Source organism: Apium graveolens, chromosome 4 (assembly GCF_009905375.1).
Source record: "Apium graveolens cultivar Ventura chromosome 4, ASM990537v1, whole genome shotgun sequence".
Classification (NCBI taxonomy): domain Eukaryota; kingdom Viridiplantae; phylum Streptophyta; class Magnoliopsida; order Apiales; family Apiaceae; genus Apium; species Apium graveolens.
This window is the reverse complement of record NC_133650.1, coordinates 251,381,610-251,401,264: the sequence shown is the minus strand read 5'-3', so window position 1 is coordinate 251,401,264 and position 19,655 is coordinate 251,381,610. Positions and strand designations below refer to the sequence as shown.

At 42.3% G+C, this 19,655-nt stretch overlaps 1 protein-coding gene across 1 annotated transcript; it reads right to left on the bottom strand.

Moving 5' to 3' along the window:
- Window positions 1-659: 659 nt before the first annotated feature.
- LOC141719505 (uncharacterized) lies at window positions 660-1,772 on the bottom strand. The gene is made up of 3 exons (XM_074521885.1): window positions 1,167-1,772; window positions 962-1,082; window positions 660-868 (listed from the first exon to the last, which is right to left on the bottom strand). Exons 1-3 carry the CDS (start codon window positions 1,770-1,772, stop codon window positions 660-662), a joined length of 936 nt encoding a protein of 311 aa, XP_074377986.1.
- Window positions 1,773-19,655: the final 17,883 nt, after the last annotated feature.

Below are 19,655 nucleotides of genomic sequence, written 5' to 3'. Positions count from 1 at the left end.
AAATTTTTTAATAAACTAATTTCAAATGATCAATAAATCATATATATAGCACTCAGCTGACTATAAACCTGTAATTGAGTTATCAAACTAAAGAAAAAAATATTAAGCTCACTAACAATCATATCCATTAAAAATTGAAATGAAAAAGTAGACGAATGACTCTTGTACAACAACGTCAAGGGCTCTACAAATTCTATATGTAACAACACATTAGAAATACCTGATGTTTTATTTTTTTGAATTCTTATTTTCTAAATATCATAAATTCGATCAATGCAGCATATACGATGATCCATTATATGGCCGTCTATTATTAACAGCTGAAATTTATCCATTATTGTGTATGCAACAGTGTATATTTTTTTGAAAATCAAATATTATAACATTTGCAATCTTGCATGACTACATCAAGATACATCTTCACTCCTGATAATACGATCAACAATATAATAAGATGCTCTATATAGGTAATGAGCAACGCTATTACCAGACCATCTAATAAAACACTACGCCATATCAGGCATATCCTCTAACATATTCCTACAATCTCCAATGACAGTGCCAAAATAAGATAACATAGAAATCAAACTACGAATGGATTGCACTACTGTTAAGCTGTTAGTTTCTATTACCACACTTTATCATGACTTCCGCTTTATCTAAATCAAAGCTTCCCTAACTCTCATTGCCTCAGCCATATCTAAATTTACGGTGTCCACCCTACATCTCGCTATTGCCTCCAAGATCATCCGACTACTATCTCGGGCTACACATGCAAAACTAAAACTCTGAGCCTCAGTAAATAATGTTACATCAACATTAATCTTTAAAACTGTACCTTCTGGTTTAATGCACCTATCGCTACCAACTGCATCAATTAGAAATGTTGCAGTCGGGACTCTATATATATCCTATGCCTTGGTCCATTGGTCCAGGGCTGTGTGTGCCAGGCTTATAATACCATCTATTGTAGCACCTGTATTCTTCCACACTTGATTATTTTGCGTTGTCCATATAGCCCTACAAGTCATTGCTACCATATTTCTCTTCTCATATTCAGCTGTTATTAGCCTCCCATCCAGCTAACTACCAAATGATGTATTGATATCAGATTCTATTCCCTCATCCAATCGGTTCCAACAAGACCGAGCAAAGGTACATTGTACCAAGCAGTGGGGTACAGTCTCTCGTTGTTCTTGGCATAAAGGACACAGTGAATCAATCGCTGCATGTTTAGAATGCAAGAGAGTTTTAGTGGATAGACAATTTGAAGCAGCACGCCACAACATATCCTTCACCTTCGATGGTCCTCGCAGCTTCCATAACTTTTTCCAAAACTTAAAATCTACTATATTTACACACTCGTCCTTAGTTTCTTGAAGATGTCTATTAGTGCTCTTAACTGAAAATAAACACGATATCTCAAAGGACCGATATCTAACATCCTGAACACGACTTGAACTAAGGGTTATGCTTATAATCAGTCTAACATCCCGCTCATTAAACAGATCTCGTACCAAGTCAGAATCCCAGGTTAAACCTCCAGTCAACATTAGAGAAGACACCGTAGCGCCAATAAAAGTAGGATGCACAATTGTGATCTTCGGATTATCATCACATGGTAGCCTTGGATCATTCAAAACATCTATGTCCATATCAATACCCACCCTTCTTATAACCTCTATTTTAATCACCTGTTTTTTTGCATCAAAGACACTTCTCCAAACAAAGTTCGGATTATGTCCTAGTTCTATATAGGAGGAAATCACCATTTTTAAACTTGAACTTGAACTTGAACTTGAGAGGGGTCTTGATCCTGAATATGGGTACTGGCGGAGGGCCTACCAGCTGTACTTTTTCCTGCTCTTGCCATCACCACAAATGTACAAACAACTGACCAAGATTTGAGGCTACAAATGTGGATCTCGGGTTGCTTTTTTCAATATTACAAAATTTTTCCAGAATAACAGCAAGCAAACTTTCTGGGTTTTGCTAACAATAATACCAAACAAGAACAGCAGGCTCTTGAACACAAAAGAAAATACGCAAGCTAAAACAGTTCTGGGTTTTAAATCACCAAGACTATTAAACCCCAGGCTTCGAGATTACCAAGATTATCAAACCCTAAACAACTAAAACTTAACAAACAAGAGCGGGCTCACACAAACACGACCTAAAGCAAGAAGCTCATACAAACGTGGCTAAAATGAAAACTCATATTCAAGAAAGGGTTTGGTTGTTTATGTTCTTACAGGTTTGAAAGTGGACTCTCTCAAGAGTTTGCTGATGAAGATGAATCCAGGGGCACCGAGACCCAAGGATGGAGCCCCCTCCTTCTAGCGCCAAATGATAACTCCGGTGAGCGGGCGGCTCCGTCCGACGGCGTTCCTGGACCTTCTTTGCGTGGATGGGGTGTAGCTGCTGGTTGGGCGCCTGCAAAACAACACCGGAAGGGGGGTTTGGCTCCCATGACGCCTCCGGTGTGAGAATGAGAACAGGCTTTGGAGAAGATGAAGGGATATATATTTATGTAATTTAGAGGCTGCTGTGTATGTGTTTATATGTGATGGCTGCTGTATGTTTTTGAGTGTATATGAGTGTGTGAGTGCAAGAGAAATTATTTTTCAACCCCTAAACCCTTCAGCCTTGGGGGTATATATAGCCCCAAGGTAGGGTTTAGGGGTAGTTACCTCCAAATCTGGGCCGTTGGATCTTGGGACCAGAGGATGCCTGGCTTGGGTGGATCGCTTACACGTGTCCAGGGGGACCACCTCCAGAGTGTCCTAACAGCCTTCTGACACGCGCCGTGCTTGTCTGGTGTGTTGGTTGTTGATGGCTGTCATAGTCACATGCCTACGTACCCTTCCTTGGCGGGTTGTGGGATGTGAATGTGTTTGCTGGAACCCCTCTCATGGTGGCTTGTGCCCTGATCCGGATCCGGGTAGGCATTAGGCCAGGGTTCCGGGTTGGATCAGGATCCGGGTCATGGGAAGGGCCCGGGTCTGGTCTCTCCATTTGACTGTTCTGGGAGAGGGGGGTCTCGGTCCATCGATCGAGCCTGGTATCCTTTAGATCCAAGTTGAATCCTAGCCGGGTCTCTTATTCCCTATCATTTGCCCCCCACTCCCTTATACGGATTTTCTGAATGAGGGAGTAGAGTAGAATTACATAGTTGCCTTGGTAGAAAAATTTGCGCTTCCGGTTGCCCCCCAATCCGGATTTGGTGTAATGGATACCAATCCGGATTGAGGTAGAATAGTTGCTTTAGAGAAATTTCTGCTCCTGGTTGCCCCCCAATCCGGATCTGGTGTAATGGAAACCAATCTGGATTGAGATAGAATTGTTATTTCAGAAAAATATCTGGTCCTGGTTGCCCCCCAATCCGGATCTGGTGAGGTAGTAGCCAATCTGGATTAAAATAGGATGGCTGCCAATCCGGATTGATCTGTTCCTGTGTAGGCTTACATGATTCGGGTGGGATGCTTTAGGTTCTGCGAAATTTTTGGAATTTGTAACGGTTTTCAGATTTTTCCCTCCCATGCTTTTGAATTTTTAGACAGTTATACTCCTAGAAAAGTGCCCCGTAATTATTATGGGGTTTAAATATGCATATTGTAACTGCTCTGTTAGCTAATCATGGGTTGCCACGTGGCAGGGGAGTAACTCCCTCCCACCCCTATAAAAGGCTGCCTCCTCCCTTTGTTTTCTTTTTTATTCTCAACCCAAAAACGAAAATTCAACTCTTCCTTCTTTTTTCTCTCTAAATTTTCTTGGATTGCTTTGGAGCTTTGGGATTTTTGCTGCTCAGTTTTTCACTGCCGTTCCACCGTTTCTTGCTTTCGCTTCCGATCAACTTGTAAGCCTCTCTCTTTTCGTCTTTGTATTTACCGTATTTCTCTTAGAGTTATTTCGGGTTTCACCAAATTCTAAGTGCCTCGATTTGTATTCTTCTTCATGGATAAGTGTCTTTGTTGTTTTTTGTTTTTGGTATGACTCTTTTTCACTATGCATGTTTAGATCTGAGGGTTTTTGGTCGTATTTGTTTTGTTTTTTGTTCGATTTTTTTGGGTTGTTTGGGGGCTGTTCTTCGTGTTCTTGAGGGAAATGTTTGTATGTATGTATAAAAAGTTTATAATCTGCTTTTCGATTCTTGAATTTGCTGTTTGTGGGCTAGGTTTTTTGCTTTGGATCCGGGTGGAGGTATAGGGTCCGGATTTGGGGAAGGTTTATGGTGGGATTGTATAACTTAGGTTTTATCTGTTTTTTGGTTGCTTTTGATCCGGGTATGGGTGTTTGCCATGAGGATCCGGGTATATGGGTTTTATTTTAAGTTTTTTTTTTTGCTATGGATCCGGATCTGGGTATTTGCCATCAAGATCCGGGTCCATGGTGGTTTGCTTTTGTGGATTGTAGTTAACATGATCCGGATCGTTGATGTTTTTCCGGGTTGGACTTGCATTGGTGGTCCGGATCATTAGGTTATGCTAATACTAACGTAACACACTTGATCCGGACCTCTTAGTGAAACAATTAAAATATGTAGGGATAAGGCTAACTGACCTTCATTTTAATAGGTATATGGTCCGGATCAAGGAGCGGGCTAGGAAAGTCTATAACTGCTACCCAAACTTTTCTGGAGAGGAGAGTGACCCGGATTCATCTGGTATAGAACAGATCCGGGTAGAGATGGTTAAGAAAGTTCCTGCTTCCGCCGAGATAATCTCAAAGTTCAGGTATAAGAGAATGCCTGGGGGCTCAGTTCCCTTCACGCCCGAGGGGTATTGGATAGATGTTAAGTAGCACTTTGTTGAAAAGCCGACTGAAATCGAAAACGAGGTCTATTATAGCCGGGTTAGATACGATAGACAGCCCGACGGTCACCCCGGGTTGTATAACCAGGAAGCTCTGGAGAGGATGTTCTCTGCTTTCCCTATAAGCCGGGATCACTACCAGTTGAAGGACTCATTTTCTGAGGCTGATCCGGGTGAGATGAATGAGGCGGTCCGGGCTGCTTTCTAGTTGACTCCGGATATTGAGTGGAGATGGCCAGAACCCAATGAGAGGATCTATCATCGGCCAGAAGATGGTTTTGTCCCGGTCTGGATGGAACATCTCAGATCCAGGTGGAGCCCCCGGTGCCATATGTTTATCAAACATCTCTGCAAGCACGTGTACAGGATTTCCCCGATGCAAATTACCCCGAATGGGATAAAGTCGATGACATGGTTCATCGCTTGCTGTAACAAATCCGGATTCTTGCCCACCTTGAAGCTTTTTCATCAGATTTTTTATCTCTCCAAATCGAGTCAGAAGCCTTTTTATGAGATCAGGTTCCGGGCCTCGGAGTGTGGTTACGGCCCGGGTAGAGCCAAGCCAATAATGCACCAGTCTTCTTTGAAGTATTGGAATGGTGAGATAATCCTTCTGAAGGGATATGACTTGACCTATCTCCCTTACTTTACTACTGAAGGGGTTCAAACCAAGTTTAACCCGGCTGTGCTCGAAGGGCGGGCTATCACCCAGATTAGATGTTTCTGTGATTCTCTCGAGTTTCAGCCGACTCGGGACACATTCATGAACCATAAGCTTCTTTTCAATCTTGGCTGTAAGTTTTCCTTTAATTGTGAATTAGGTGCTTGCCCTTGATCCGGATCTCTTTCACTTATCTTGATAATCCGGATCAAGGTCCAGTTTGCGTTTAACCTATTTTTATGTTCTTTTTTTTTGACTTTGATCCGGATCTCTTTGTTCCAGCTTGATGATCCGGATCAACGTATAATTTGCTTGTAGAATATAGTTTGTTGTCTCTGATCCGGATCTCTTTCACCCGTATTGACGATCCGGATCATGCTTCAGTTTGCTTTTAACATGTTTGGCTAAATTTGGCTAATATGTTCTTTTGTTCCAACAGGTCTTCCTCATTTCAATCGTGATTTTCTGAGAATCATGTCTTCTTCCGCATATGCTGCTGCTTTCAACACTCTCGGGCTGGCCTTTAAGACAAGCAAGGGTGCCCCTGGTCCCGGATCTGGCTCCGCAGATATTGAGGGAGGGGCCGAGTCCTCCGTCCCTCAGAACATCCCGGATCCGGGCCATGAGTCTGAGCCCGAGGTTCAGGAGATTCCGGGCGGTGATGGTCCTCCTAGTAAGAAAAGAAAGTCTGTTCCGAACAAGCCACCCCGGGGCAAAACTGTGGTTTCCAACCGGGTTATATGTGATTCGGAAGGCCGAGGGCCCGATGGAGAGGCCGTGAAGATAGGCACCAAAACTCTAATCGACCTAGCCGGGTTCATGTCCAGTATCCCCTCAGAAGAAGATTGGGAGGAGGTTGAGGGTTATAATATGACTGCTGCCTTGAAGAGGGTCACAGGTCAATGGGGGCAGGTAATTTCTGAAATTTTTGGCTCATAGTTCCGGATTATGCCCCCCAATCCCCTTTTTGCTTGTAATAATGTTCTTTTTTTTTTATTGTTTCTCAGCTTGGGAGTGCGATATCCATCTGCTCCGATGTTGCCTTCACTGAGCTGAAGGAGGCTAACAACCGGACTAAAGCTGAGAAGATGCTTTCTGATTCCCTGAGGGGTGAGCTGGAGGAGGCCCGGGAGGGGTTCCGGGTTGTGGAGGCCGGGTTGAACGAGAAACTAAAGGATTCGGAGGCCCGGGCTGAGGGGCTTACCAAGGAAGTGGAGAGGCTCAAGGCCGAGCTTGCTGCTAAAGAGAATCTGAACAAGGAGGCCATCATTGCTGAGTTCAAGGCCAGCGATGTTTATGACTTCGAGGTTGCTCAGGCCGGGGTTCCCGAGGTGCGCAGGTCTTGGGTAGTTGCCGAGCGCCATATCAAAACTGATCCCTTTGCTTCCTGGGAGAGCTTTATCCAGGAGTTCCTTGCTGCAAAGGCTGCAGTTGAGCAGGGTCAAGGTGAACCGGAACCCTACGATGGTCCGAGCCCCAGCTTCCTCTAGATCCGGACCAGCTTTGCAAAGCTTCTCGGGCCCAGCCCATGTAATTTCATTTCTAGGATTTCTTGATTTCGTACTTGGATTTGAACTATATGTAATATTTGGATTTGTTCCGGATTGATGTCAATCCAGATCCTTCTTTGAAATTTTCTTTCGTCGTAGAAAATGTTTGCTTTTCTTATCTGCTGTTTTTCCTTTTTGAGCGATCTGGATCCTTGTTATTGCCCCTAATCCGGACTGGGTTCATATAGGGTTTGGTCCGGGTATGGGGCAGTGTCCGGGTTGATGCTTAATTTTTTACTTTATGTACTTGCTTTTAATTTTGCTTTCAATCCGGGTATGTTGAACCCGGATTGATGTTTGCTTTTTTGCTTTATGTACTTTGAGAATTTAAGTACATAATGTTTGTTTGCATCCCGGATTTGAATGCTAATCCAGGTTGTTTTTTGCTTTTCTGCTTTATGTACTTGGAAAATTTAAGTACATAATGGTTGTTTGTGACCCGGATTTGAATGCTAATCCGGGTTATTTTTTGCTTTTAAATTTGTTTTCAATCCGGGTATGTCTAACCCGGATCGGTGATTGCTCCATTTACTTAGAATTTTTCTAAGCAAATAGTGGTAGCTTTTGTTGTTTGCTTCTAACCCGGGTATGAGAACGTGCCCGGGTTGTTTTTTGCTTCCATAACTGGTAATTTAAAAGTGATAACTTTCTAGGAAAGGAAAAATCTTTTCATTGATTTGCAAATTTTTTCATACAAGATATAGGATCATAGATTGGTTGCTTGCCATAGGCTACAAATTGTGGTTGCTTTTGGTTGCTTTTTCTACTGGTAAAACTTTCTGAGCCTGAGTCCATGCCATGTATTCGGTACTTCAGACTCATCCATGTTCATGAGCTTGTATGTTCCTGGCCTTAGAACTTCCTTGACTTTGTATGGGCCTTCCCACTTTGGCATTAGCTTTCCAGTGTTTGTGGGGTCTGAAGCTTCCGTGTCTCGAAGTACCAGGTCTCCAACTTGAAAGTTTTTGACCCGGGACTTCTTGCTGAAGTGCTCTCTTATTTTCTGCTTATATTTTTCCATTCTTGCCACTGCCTGGTCTCGGACTTCATCAATTAGCTCAATATTCGTTCTGAGCCCCTCCTCATTTGCTATCTCATCAAAGTTGATTGCTCGATGGGAGGGGGATCCTATTTCAATTGGTAGCATGGCTTCAGTTCCATAAGCCAACTTGAAGGGGGTTTCTCCTGTGCTTGTTCCGGGGCTTGTTCTGTATGCCCAAAGTACATTAGGCAATTCTTCTGGCCATTTGGTTTTGCTTTCCCTTAGTCTCTTCTCTATCCCCATGAGAAGTATTCGGTTTGTTACTTCAACTTGGCCATTTCCTTGAGGGTAGGCTACTGATGACTTCTTGTGCCGGATGCCCCTTTCTTGAAGGTAGGATTCGAATTCTGAACCAACGAACTGTGGACCATTATCTGAGACCAGTACCCTCGGGATCCCGAACCTCATCAATATGTTGTCCATGAACTTGATGCAGTCTTGTTGGTTTATTGTTCTCATTGCCTTTGCCTCTACCCATTTTGTCATATAATCGATTGAGACTAGTAAGTACCTGGGGTCTCCTCTGGCCCTGGGAAAGGGTCCCATGATATCAATGCCCCATACGGCAAATGGGATTGGTGACAAGACTGAAGAAGGTAGGACTGGGCTTATCCGTGTCACATTGCTGAAGAGTTGGCATTCCTTGCATTTTTTCACAAAGTCTATTGAATCCTGATGGATAGTAGGCCAGTAGTACCCCTGCCTTATGATTTTATGAGCTAGTGCTTTTGCGGACATGTGGTCCCCACAGATTCCTTCGTGAACTTCCATGAGGCAGTACTGTGCCTCTCCTGGGCCTATGCACTTGAGGATGGGGGAGGAGAAGGTCCGGCGATAGAGTATTCCCTCTTCCATGAAGAATTTTGAAGCTTTTGCCTTTAACCTTTACGCCTTCCCTTTATCCTCCGGGAGCTCTCCCTTCTCTAAGTAGTTAATGAATGGGGTCATCCAATTTGGACTGTTTTCTATTTCCATGACTTCCTCAGAATCTGTGCTTGGTTTCTGTAATTCTTCGAAGTAGACGGAACAATCCAGGTCTGATGAATTTTGAACAAGCTTAGATAGTGTATCAGCTTCTGAATTTTCCTCTCTGCAGATTTGGATGACTTGTATTTTTGGTATCAAGGCGAGGTAGCTTTGGACCAGAGCCTGGTACTTGGCTAGAACTGGATCCTTGGCTATGTACTCGCCATTTGTTTGCTTTACGACGATCTGGGAGTCGCTGTAGATTTTGAGATTCTGAATCCTGAGTGTTCTTGCTAGCTTCAATCCTGCAATCAAGGCCTCGTACTCTGCCTGGTTGTTTGTTGCTGAGAATGCAAATGAGATTGCTGTTTGGATTGTGAACCCTTCTGGGCTCTTTAGGATGAGCCCGGCTCCCGATCTTTCATTTGTTGAAGAACTATCAACTTTGAGAGCCCAGGCTTCTGTTTCTTGATCTTTGTTTCTCTCAGGGTCAATGCTCATGGGCACGGGCTCTTCTTCTGGGAAATTGCATTCTATGATGAAATCAACTAGAGCCTGGGCTTTGATTGCTGTTCTAGGAATGAAACTTAGATTGAACTGACTTAGCTCAACTGACCAATTTACCAACCTCCCTGAGGCATCTGGCTTGTGTATTATCTTCCTTAATGGTTGATTTGTTACAACTCATATCTCCCTTCCCTGGAAGTAGTGTCTGAGTTTCCTGGATGCTGTGACTAAGGCATAAGCAAACTTTTCTAGCCTCGGGTACCGGGTCTCTGCATCTTTTAGCACTTGGCTCACATAATAAACTGGTTGCTGTTTGCCATTCTCTTCCCTGATCAAAGCTGCTCCAACTGCCAGGGTCCCTGCTGACAGGTAAAGGGATAGGGGTTCCCCGGGTTGAGCTTTTGTTAACACAGGGGGTTGAGAAAGGTACCTTTTGATTTCTTCAAATGCGCTTTGGCATTCCGGGCTCCAATTAACTTCTCTCTTGTTGGTTACTCCTTTTAATAGGTCAAAGAAGGGTAGGCATCTCTCAGCTAGCTTGGAGATGAATCTTCTGAGTGCTGCTAGTGATCCTGCTAGCTTCTGCACATCTTTTTGTGTTCTGGGAGCCTTCATCTCTTGAATTGCCTTTATCTTCTCTGGGTTGACTTCAATTCCTCGGTTGCTTATCATGAATCCAAGGAATTTTCCTGCCCCTACTCCAAATGTGCATTTTTCTGGATTGAGCCTGAGTGAGTATTTTCTCAAGTTGTCGAAACATTCTCTCAGGTCTCCTATGTGCCCGGGGATGCTTGTGGACTTTGCAATCATGTCATCGACATATGATTCCAGGTTCCTGCCAATCTGGTCCTTGAAGATTTTGTTCATTGCCCTTTGATATGTTGTTCCCGCATTAGTCAATCCGAACGGCAGCATTACATAGGCATAGACCGCCCCGTGGGTGATGAAGGCTGTCTTTAGAATGTCTCTGGGATTCATCTTGATCTGGTTGTAACCCGAATAGGCGTCCATGAAACTTAGCATCACATGCCCAGAGGTTGCATCGATCAATTGATCAATATTTGGCAAGGGGTAGGGGTCTTTGGGGCATGCACTGTTCAAGTCTGTGTAATCGATACACATTCTCCACTTTCCGTTTGATTTTTTAACCATCACTACATTTGCCAGCCATTCTGGGTACTTGACTTCGCATATTATTCCAGCTTTCAGTAGTTTCTCAATTTCTTCATCGATTGCTTTCTGCCTCTCCAGGGCGAAATTTCTTCTCTTTTGCTTGACTGGCTTCCTCTCTGGGTTAACGTCCAAGCTATGCATTGCTATGGATTCATCCAACCCGGGCATTTCTTTTGGGGTCCAAGCGAATATATCAGAGTACCCTTGGAGTAGTGACACCAGGTCTTTTTTGAAATTAGCCTCGAGCCCGGACCCTATCTTTATCTTTTTTGAAGGATCGCTTGTGCTGATCAGAATTGTTTCTGTTTCAACAACGGCCTCTATCTTGGATTGATCCGTATCTGATACCATCTTTTGGATCCGAGCCTCTATGTTCTTTTTCATATAAATCTGAGCCTGGGCTGTCATCTCTTTATTGTTCCTTTCTTCAGTCATTCTAGGGTTGGTTGCTTGCACAGTAGGGTTGGTTTGGTCAATGCCTAGGCCCAATTCAATCCCTCCTGTGACTTTGTTGCTTTTTTGCTCTTCTGAGCCTTGTTTTGTTGCTTTTGGATCTGAGAGGGTCTCTATGACCTGAATTTCTTTTCTTCCATCATCCCTTGGTTGTTGGTGATGTTTCTTAATACTTTGCTGTTTCCGGAGCACGATAGCCTTTCTCTTGTTATCTTGATGGGTCTCAGCCATTACCAGAGCCTGGCTATAACATCTTTCAGCTACCTCATAGTCTCCCTTGATTTCTCCTACCCCGGTTGGGGTTGGGAACTTGATTTTCAAATGTGATATGGAGGTGATTGCTTGGATCCTGGTCAAAGCTGAGCGCCCGATTATTCCGTTGTAAGATGAGGGAGTATTGATCACGTAGAACTTAATCACATGGGTAACTTGGTTTGGGACCGATCCAAATATCACTGGCAAGTATGAAGTTCCTTGGATCGGGACCAAGTTGTTCCCGAACCCATACAGAGGGTCCTCTTGGCATTCATTGGAGCGTACGCTCCCAAGCTTCATCCTGTCCACAGTATGCTTGAAGAGTATATTTACTGAGGATCCATTATCGATCAACATCCTTCTTACTTCGTTGTCAAAGATATCAAGTGTTACAACCAAGGCTTCATTGTGATTTGGGTTGACCCCTTCATAATCCTTGCTGCTGAATGAGATCATCATCTCCGGGTAGGATTGGATTGAGAATACCTCATCTTCTGAGCCCGGGCTCCTAGGGGGAGAGTGTGAGCCTCCCAGGACCACATTTACCACATTCTTACCTTTTCTTTGCCTTTCCTCTCTCTGATTTTTCTCCCTTGAGATGTATTGATTCATGTTGCCTTTCTTGACTTGATCTTCAATGAATTATTTTAAAGAGAGACAATTCTCAGTCTTGTGCCCATGGGTTTCATGATAGTCGCACTGTCTGTTGTAAGGCCTGCTCTCTTGGGGGGTCTGCATTGGCTTTGGAGGATAGTAGAATGGCTTTCCCTTGATCTCCTTCAATATCTCTTCCCGAGTCCTGTTTAGTTGTGTCCACTCTGGCTCTTGCCTAGGCTCCCTTTGCTGCCTAGGGGGACCGGGATCACTTTTGGATTCTGTTTTAGGACCCAATCTTTGGAATATTGGGGTGTTTTGTACAACGTTTATTTGCTGGGTTTGGTTGCTTTGTTTGAACTTTTTCTCCTGATGGTAACCCCCTTTCGGTCGGTCATCAGAAGATTTCTTCCTGTTCCCTCCATTCCGAGTCATTCTCATTGCCTGGAGAACATCCGTTTCTTTTATGAACCGGGCTGCTATAGAATAAGCAGCGGCCAGGCTTTGGGGTTCCTTGTTTATCAATTCCATAATATATCTCTCGTTGTGTTCTGGATCCAGGTTTCTTCGAAATATGCTTAGAGCCTCCCTTTCATCGAGATTCGAAACTTTGTTGATGGCTTCCTGGAACCTCCGCATGTAGGCTGAGAGTGCTTCGTTATCGTACTGGCGGATTGTATCCAGGTGGCACATGTGCATTTCATGTGTTTTATTGGCTCTGAATCTTCTAAGGAAGGCTTCTCTGAATTCTTTCCAGGAGTGGATGCTTCTTGATGGGATTCTGCTGAACCATCTTTGAGCCCCCCCTTGAGGGTCGAGGCGAAGAATCTGGATTTCGTCAAGTCATTGTAATAGTATATCTGAGCTATCTGTTCGAAATAGTTGAGGTGCTCTTCCGGATCCCCCAGCCCATCAAAAGAATTGAAGTTATAGTGTTTGAGATTTTTCTGTCGGGGGATGGCTTCTAGGGAGTGGCTGAAGGGCGTGAGGGTCCCCCCAACTTCCACCCCAGATTCTTTTTCCATTTTTCTCTGGAGCTCGTAGATCATTTCCTTGAGGTCTTTCTGACCCTCCTCTTCGTCATCGGAAATGAGTTCGGGGGTAGGGTCCCTCCGAGTTCTTTTTCCTTTTGTTTTAGCTAGGAGCCTCTCCTCCTCCATCTGTATTCTTTTCTGAATTTTTTGCTCCAGCTTTTCCTCCTCTTCATTTCTTATCTTTTCTCTGATTTCTTCTAACTTTTTCTTTCTGGTTGCTTCTGTCTCCTTCTTACTAGGCTCTTTTTGATTCTTTTTTGCCTTAGCCCCAATTCGGTCGAAGACAGATCTCCTGGATTGCTGAGAGTCCCCGGACTCTTCTTGCTCATCATCTTGTTCAAATTCCATCTGAGCCCGGGCTTGTTCATCTCTGTAGAGCCTGATTGCTTCAGCAAGTTCATGGCTTGTTAAGTTAGCCATATGCTCCTCTGCAACTGGAACATTGGTGAACTTGTACTGATTTAGCTCTATGACATTTCTAGCATCCCTGATTGGGGTATGCTGTGTCAGTGGTTGCTCCTGGAAGGTCTCCATGTCTCCCCCAGGTTCTTGAACTTGAGAGGGGTCTTGATCCTGAATATGGGTACTGGCGGAGGGCCTACCAGCTGTACTTTTTCCTGCTCTTGCCATCACCACAAATGTACAAACAACTGACCAAGATTTGAGGCTACAAATGTGGATCTGGGGTTGCTTTTTTGAATATTACAAAAAATTTCCAGAATAACAGCAAGCAAACTTTCTGGGTTTTGCTAACAATAATACCAAACAAGAACAGCAGGCTCTTGAACACAAAAGAAAATACGCAAGCTAAAACAGTTCTGGGTTTTAAATCACCAAGACTATTAAACCCCAGGCTTCGAGATTACCAAGATTATCAAACCCTAAACAACTAAAACTTAATAAACAAGAGCGGGCTCACACAAACACGGCCTAAAGCAAGAAGCTCATACAAACGTGGCTAAAATGAAAACTCATATTCAAGAAAGGGTTTGGTTGTTTATGTTCTTACAGGTTTGAAAGTGGACTCTCTCAAGAGTTTGCTGATGAAGATGAATCCAGGGGCACCGAGACCCAAGGATGGAGCCCCCTCCTTCTAGCGCCAAATGATAACTCCGGTGAGCGGGCAGCTCCGTCCGACGGCATTCCTGGACCTTCTTTGCGTGGATGGGGTGTAGCTGCTGGTTGGGCGCCTGCAAAACAACACCGGAAGGGGGGTTTGGCTCCCACGGCGCCTCCGGTGTGAGAATGAGAACAGGCTTTGGAGAAGATGAAGGGATATATGTTTATGTAATTTAGAGGCTGCTGTGTATGTGTTTATATGTGATGGCTGCTGTATGTTTTTGAGTGTATGTGAGTGTGTGAGTGCAAGAGAAATTATTTTTCAACCCCTAAACCCTTCAGCCTTTGGGGTATATATAGCCCCAAGGTAGGGTTTAGGGGTAGTTACCTCCAAATCTGAACTGTTGGATCTTGGGACCAGAGGACGCCTGGCTTGGGTGGATCGCTTACACGTGTCCAGGGGGGACCACCTCCAGAGTGTCCTAACAGCCTTCTGACACGCGTCGTGCTTGTCTGGTGTGTTGGTTGTTGATGGCTGTCATAGTCACATGCCTACGTACCCTTCCTTGGCGGATTGTGGGATGTGAATGTGTTTGCTAGAACCCCTCTCATGGTGGCTTGTGCCCTGATCCGGATCCGGGTAGGCATTAGGCCAGGGTTCCGGGTTGGATCAGGATCCGGGTCATGGGAAGGGCCCGGGTCTGGTCTCTCCATTTGACTGTTCTGGGAGAGGGGGGTCTCGGTCCATCAATCAAGCCTGGTATCCTTTAGATCCAAGTTGAATCCTAGCCGGGTCTCTTATTCCCTATCATTCTGTATAAGAGGAAATCACCATTTTTAAAGTACCAAGCTTTAAATATACGACAGACTAAGGACTCGGACCTACTTTGCAGCTGCCAACCTTGTATGGTTAGCAGGCACAAATAAAATCTCCCAATTTCTCGTACCTCCATTAGATTTATGAAATGTCATTTTTTTTCCATGATTTCCAGTGAATACCTTTGTTATCCCTGAAGTTTGACTGCCACAAATATTTACACATCAGTTGTTCCATTTCTTTGCATAATTTAATCGAAGCGGAAAAAACATTCATTGTATAACAAGGTAACGATTGCGCAACCGTTTTTAGAAGAATTTACTTCCCTGATTTTGAGATGTACCGTCCTTCCAACCTTTGAACTCGTTGTTTCATTTTCTCCCTTATGAAACTCAGTACTACTGACTTATTCCTACCCATAGTAGAAGGCAAACCCAGATAAGTACTATGTTCTCTCACCTCACTTATGTCCACAATAGCATATACTTCATGTCTTGTGATTATACCTGTGTTTAGAATAAAGAAAATAGAGGACTTAATTTAAATTTAAATGTTGTCCCTAAGCTTCTTAAAAATAATGAAGTATTTCAACTAAGCTCTTGGCCCCCTCTTCACTAGCCTTACAATACATATAATTGTCATCTGTGAATAGCATGTGTGAGATCAATGGTGCTCCTCTAGCGATCATGCAACCTTGAATCTTACTATTCCGTTCATAGTCTCTAATCAATCCCGAGAAACCTTTCGTAGAAATAATGAACAGATAGGGTGACAGTGGGTCACCTTGTCTCAATCCTCTACTTAAAATTATTGGTCAAATCTCTTGACCACCTGTTAGAATTTTGTATGAGACCCAGCTTACACACTTCATAATTAGACTAACTAAATGCTCCGTAAATCACATTTTTATCAGAATTGCTCGTAAGAAACTCCATTTGTTCTTATCATAAGCATTGCTCATGTCCAATTTAACTGCTATAAACCCATCATTCCCCAATATCTTCCTTTCCAAGTAATGCATAACCTCGAACGAAATCATAATATTATATATATATGTAATGAGACATCCAGGAAGGAACACACTATGAGTATCTAAAATAATAGAAGGGGTCACTTTTTTCAATCTGTTAGCTAGAACCTTTGACAAGATATTATAAGTGATATTTCATAATGCTATAAGTTTGAGATCACATATATTTTCAGGTTTTGACTTATTCGGAATCAAGCAAATGTATGTATCTTCCAAATATTGTGGAAACTCTTCAGTAAAAAAAATTGATTTACCATTTGGACTACATCACTTCCAACTATATCCCAATATTTCTGGTAAACTCCCAGATTTTATCCTTTCAGCGCCGGTGATTTATCAAGATTCATTTGAATTAACGCATTCTTCACTTCCTGTGTTGCCACTGGTTTTAACAGCATCATATTTGGCTTTTCGTGATTTCCTGGTCAATACAATTAGTAACTCGGGACCAATGTGTGTACGATTCTTTGAATAATTCTCTGTAGTAGTTCAGAATGACCCCTGGTAAACTTGAATCCCAATCAACCCAGTTCCCATATTCATCTTTCAGGTTGCAGATCTGGTTATACCTCCTTTTATTACTAGCACACGCGTAAAATATCTGGTATTCTAATCACCCTTTTGCAACTATAATTCCTTCGACCTTTGCCTCCAAAAAATTCTACTCGAGCCAAAACTTTAAATAAATTACCCTGGACATCTTTATAGCTTGCTATAGACCCATCATCTCTGCAGTTTTTTACCCTTTACATAATTTTATTGCATTCAGTTATAGTCTCTCTAAAATTTCTGTTTATGTCTCGGCCCCATACTGCCAGTGAAGTACTACATCACTTGATTTTAATATTCAAAGGCTCTGCGTGATGTGTTTTCTATCTATCTTTTACGATTTGGTTGCCTATAGACTCCCGAGCCCATGCATTCTCAAACCAGAACCTTTTTGCAGGCTGGCTAGGCTTTTGCTTCCCCAAGTGCACCCAAATAGGAAAATTGTTAGAAGCAGAAATCTCTGGATTTTCGAAAGTAGTTAGAGGAAAATTTATACTCCAAGACTGTGCTATCAGTGCTCTATCCAATCATATCTCGACCCATTGATCTATACACTTGAGCTGAATGACATTAAAGGTTTTGTATGGCTTTCTGAAGACCTATGAACTGGAAATGATCCAAAGAATATTATTAAGAGCTGGTCAAGGGCATATTGTTGATGGAGCAAGTGCACTAGTTGTTAATGACAGCTAGTCATCTGATGATTAACTAGAAATCCAGACTCTAGCTGCTTCAAGTAATGAGCAAAAGAACAAGGAACCACATAAGCAAGTTATTCTTAAACTTGAAGAGGATGAATTCTATACCTTGAATGAACTAGATGAGTTAGATCAGTCTATGGCTTAATTAGCAACAAAATTCTCTAACATTAGATTAAAGAAGCCAAAGTTCTTCAAAAACAAGGGACATACATTCAACAAGAATAACAACTGGAAGACAAAGACACAATAGAATTTTGGCAACAAAAATGGCTACAAAATAGGATCTGTTGACAGGTCAAAGTTCAGGTGCTTCAATTGTGATGAACTGGGCCATTTTGTTACAGAATGCAGGAAACCAAAGAAGGTGAAAAAGGAAAAGGCCTATCTTGAATTGGAAGCAAAGTACGAGGCTCCTATAAGAAAGCAACAGGGTAAAGCTTATATTGCAGAAGGAAAGAGTTGGGATGATTCAGATAATGATGATGATGAGGAAGTAGGAAATTATGCACTCATGGACTTGGAGCAAGAAGAGTCATTCTTAATAAAAAAAAGGTACCAACTCTCACCACCATTGATTTAAAAGAAATTAATATAAGGAGACTGTTGAAAAGATGAGCATAGAAATGTTCCACATTCATACTAGCATGGTAGCATCTACTGAGGTGGTCAGTAGGTTATCAAAAGCTAATGAGAAGCTTGAGAGTGAGAAACAAAAGTCTGAGCTATTGCTTGTAGAGCTTGAGACAGTCAAGTAAGAAAATGAATACCTAAATAACAAGCTCAAGTGTGCTAGTGAGATAAAAGTTATGTTAAGAGAAAAGATAGAAAAGAATGAGGTGAAATTGAAGTCATTCAGGAATGCATCTCAGCTAGTTGGTCAGTACCATGAGAAGAACAAGCCATGTGCTAATATAGCTATTGGCTTGGATTATGATGCATTGAACAACAACAAGAAAGTTGAAGGTGACAAGGGAAAGACAACAGTAAATGAAGATGTCCCAGCTATGCTGAAAAAGGTTGATGCACCACTGTTCAAAGCATGTGAAGTAAATTTCAGTGAAGATGAGTTGATCATAAAGCAAGAACTTTCTAATGAGGACAATGAGAAGAAATGCACAGAAACAACTCCAACTTCTAAAGCTGAGAAGAAGCCCATGGTAAACCAAATTACCAAGAAATCAATCAAGGAAGTTAAATTTGAGAATGCAGGAAAGAAAAAGAAAATAGAAATGGGAAGGTTGGAATAAACAAAAGAAATAACTTTGCATTTGTTGCAGATGCTCCTAGGAAACAATGTCAGAAATGTGGCTCTATAAATCATCTAACTCACCTTTGTAAAAAGGCTGTTAGTGAGCCAAGATTGGGAGCATGCAAGTATAATGAAGCAACGACTAATGATCCCTACTCATTCTGTGACAAGTTTGATTGCATACCTTGCAACATGAAAGTAATGACAAGTTGCCACAAGATGAGAATAGATCTTAAGAAAGTCAAAGTTGAGACCTCGGCTATAAAGGAAAATGTAAATCAATCAATGAATTCTTTTCTTTCTGAATCATTAAATTCTACTTCTACCAAATCTGTTAACAAGAAGAAAGAACCCAACACTATTTGGGTTGCTAAATACACTTAATCTTCATTGTGTGCAGGGCAAAGTGAAGAAGGTCATATGGATCATAGATAGTGGATGCTTAAGATTATATGACAGGTGATATGACCCTGCTATCACAATTTGAGGAAATGACTGGCCCATGAGTGACTTTTGAAGATAACAACAAAGGTTTCACAATGGGATATGGAAAGATAATTTCTGGAATTGTTATCATTGAAGATGTAGCACTGGTAGCTGGTCTTGAGGTGAATCTCCCGAGTGTCAGCCAATTTACAGATAGAGGATTCTATGTTTTATTTGACAAAGGAGAATGCCAAATTATCAGCAAAAAGACTGGTGAAACTGCTTTGAAATGAGCAAGGAAAGTAAGCTTATTTGTTGCAGGCTTGGACTCAACAAATGAGGATGAAATTTTTTACTTCTACACCAAGACATCTGAAGAACAAAACAAGCTATGGCATAAAAAGCTCTCTCACTTGAATTACAAGGCAGTCAATACTGTAGTAAAAAATGAGTTAGTGAGACTCATGCCAAATTTGGAGTTTGCTCAAAATGAGGTTTGTGAGGCTTGTCAAAAAGGAAAAATGAAGAAATCAAGTCACAAGAGTAAAACTGTAAATTCCATAAGTGCACCTTTGCATCTTATTCACATGGACTTATTTGGACCAGTAAATATCTTATCAATTTCAAGAAAGAAATATGCACTTGTGATGGTGGATAACTACTCAAGATACACATGGGTAGAATTTATTCATTCTAAAGATGAAACTTCACACTTCATAATTGAACACATTAATAAGATTGAGAAACAGGCTGAAGATCGGAATTGTGTGAAAAGATT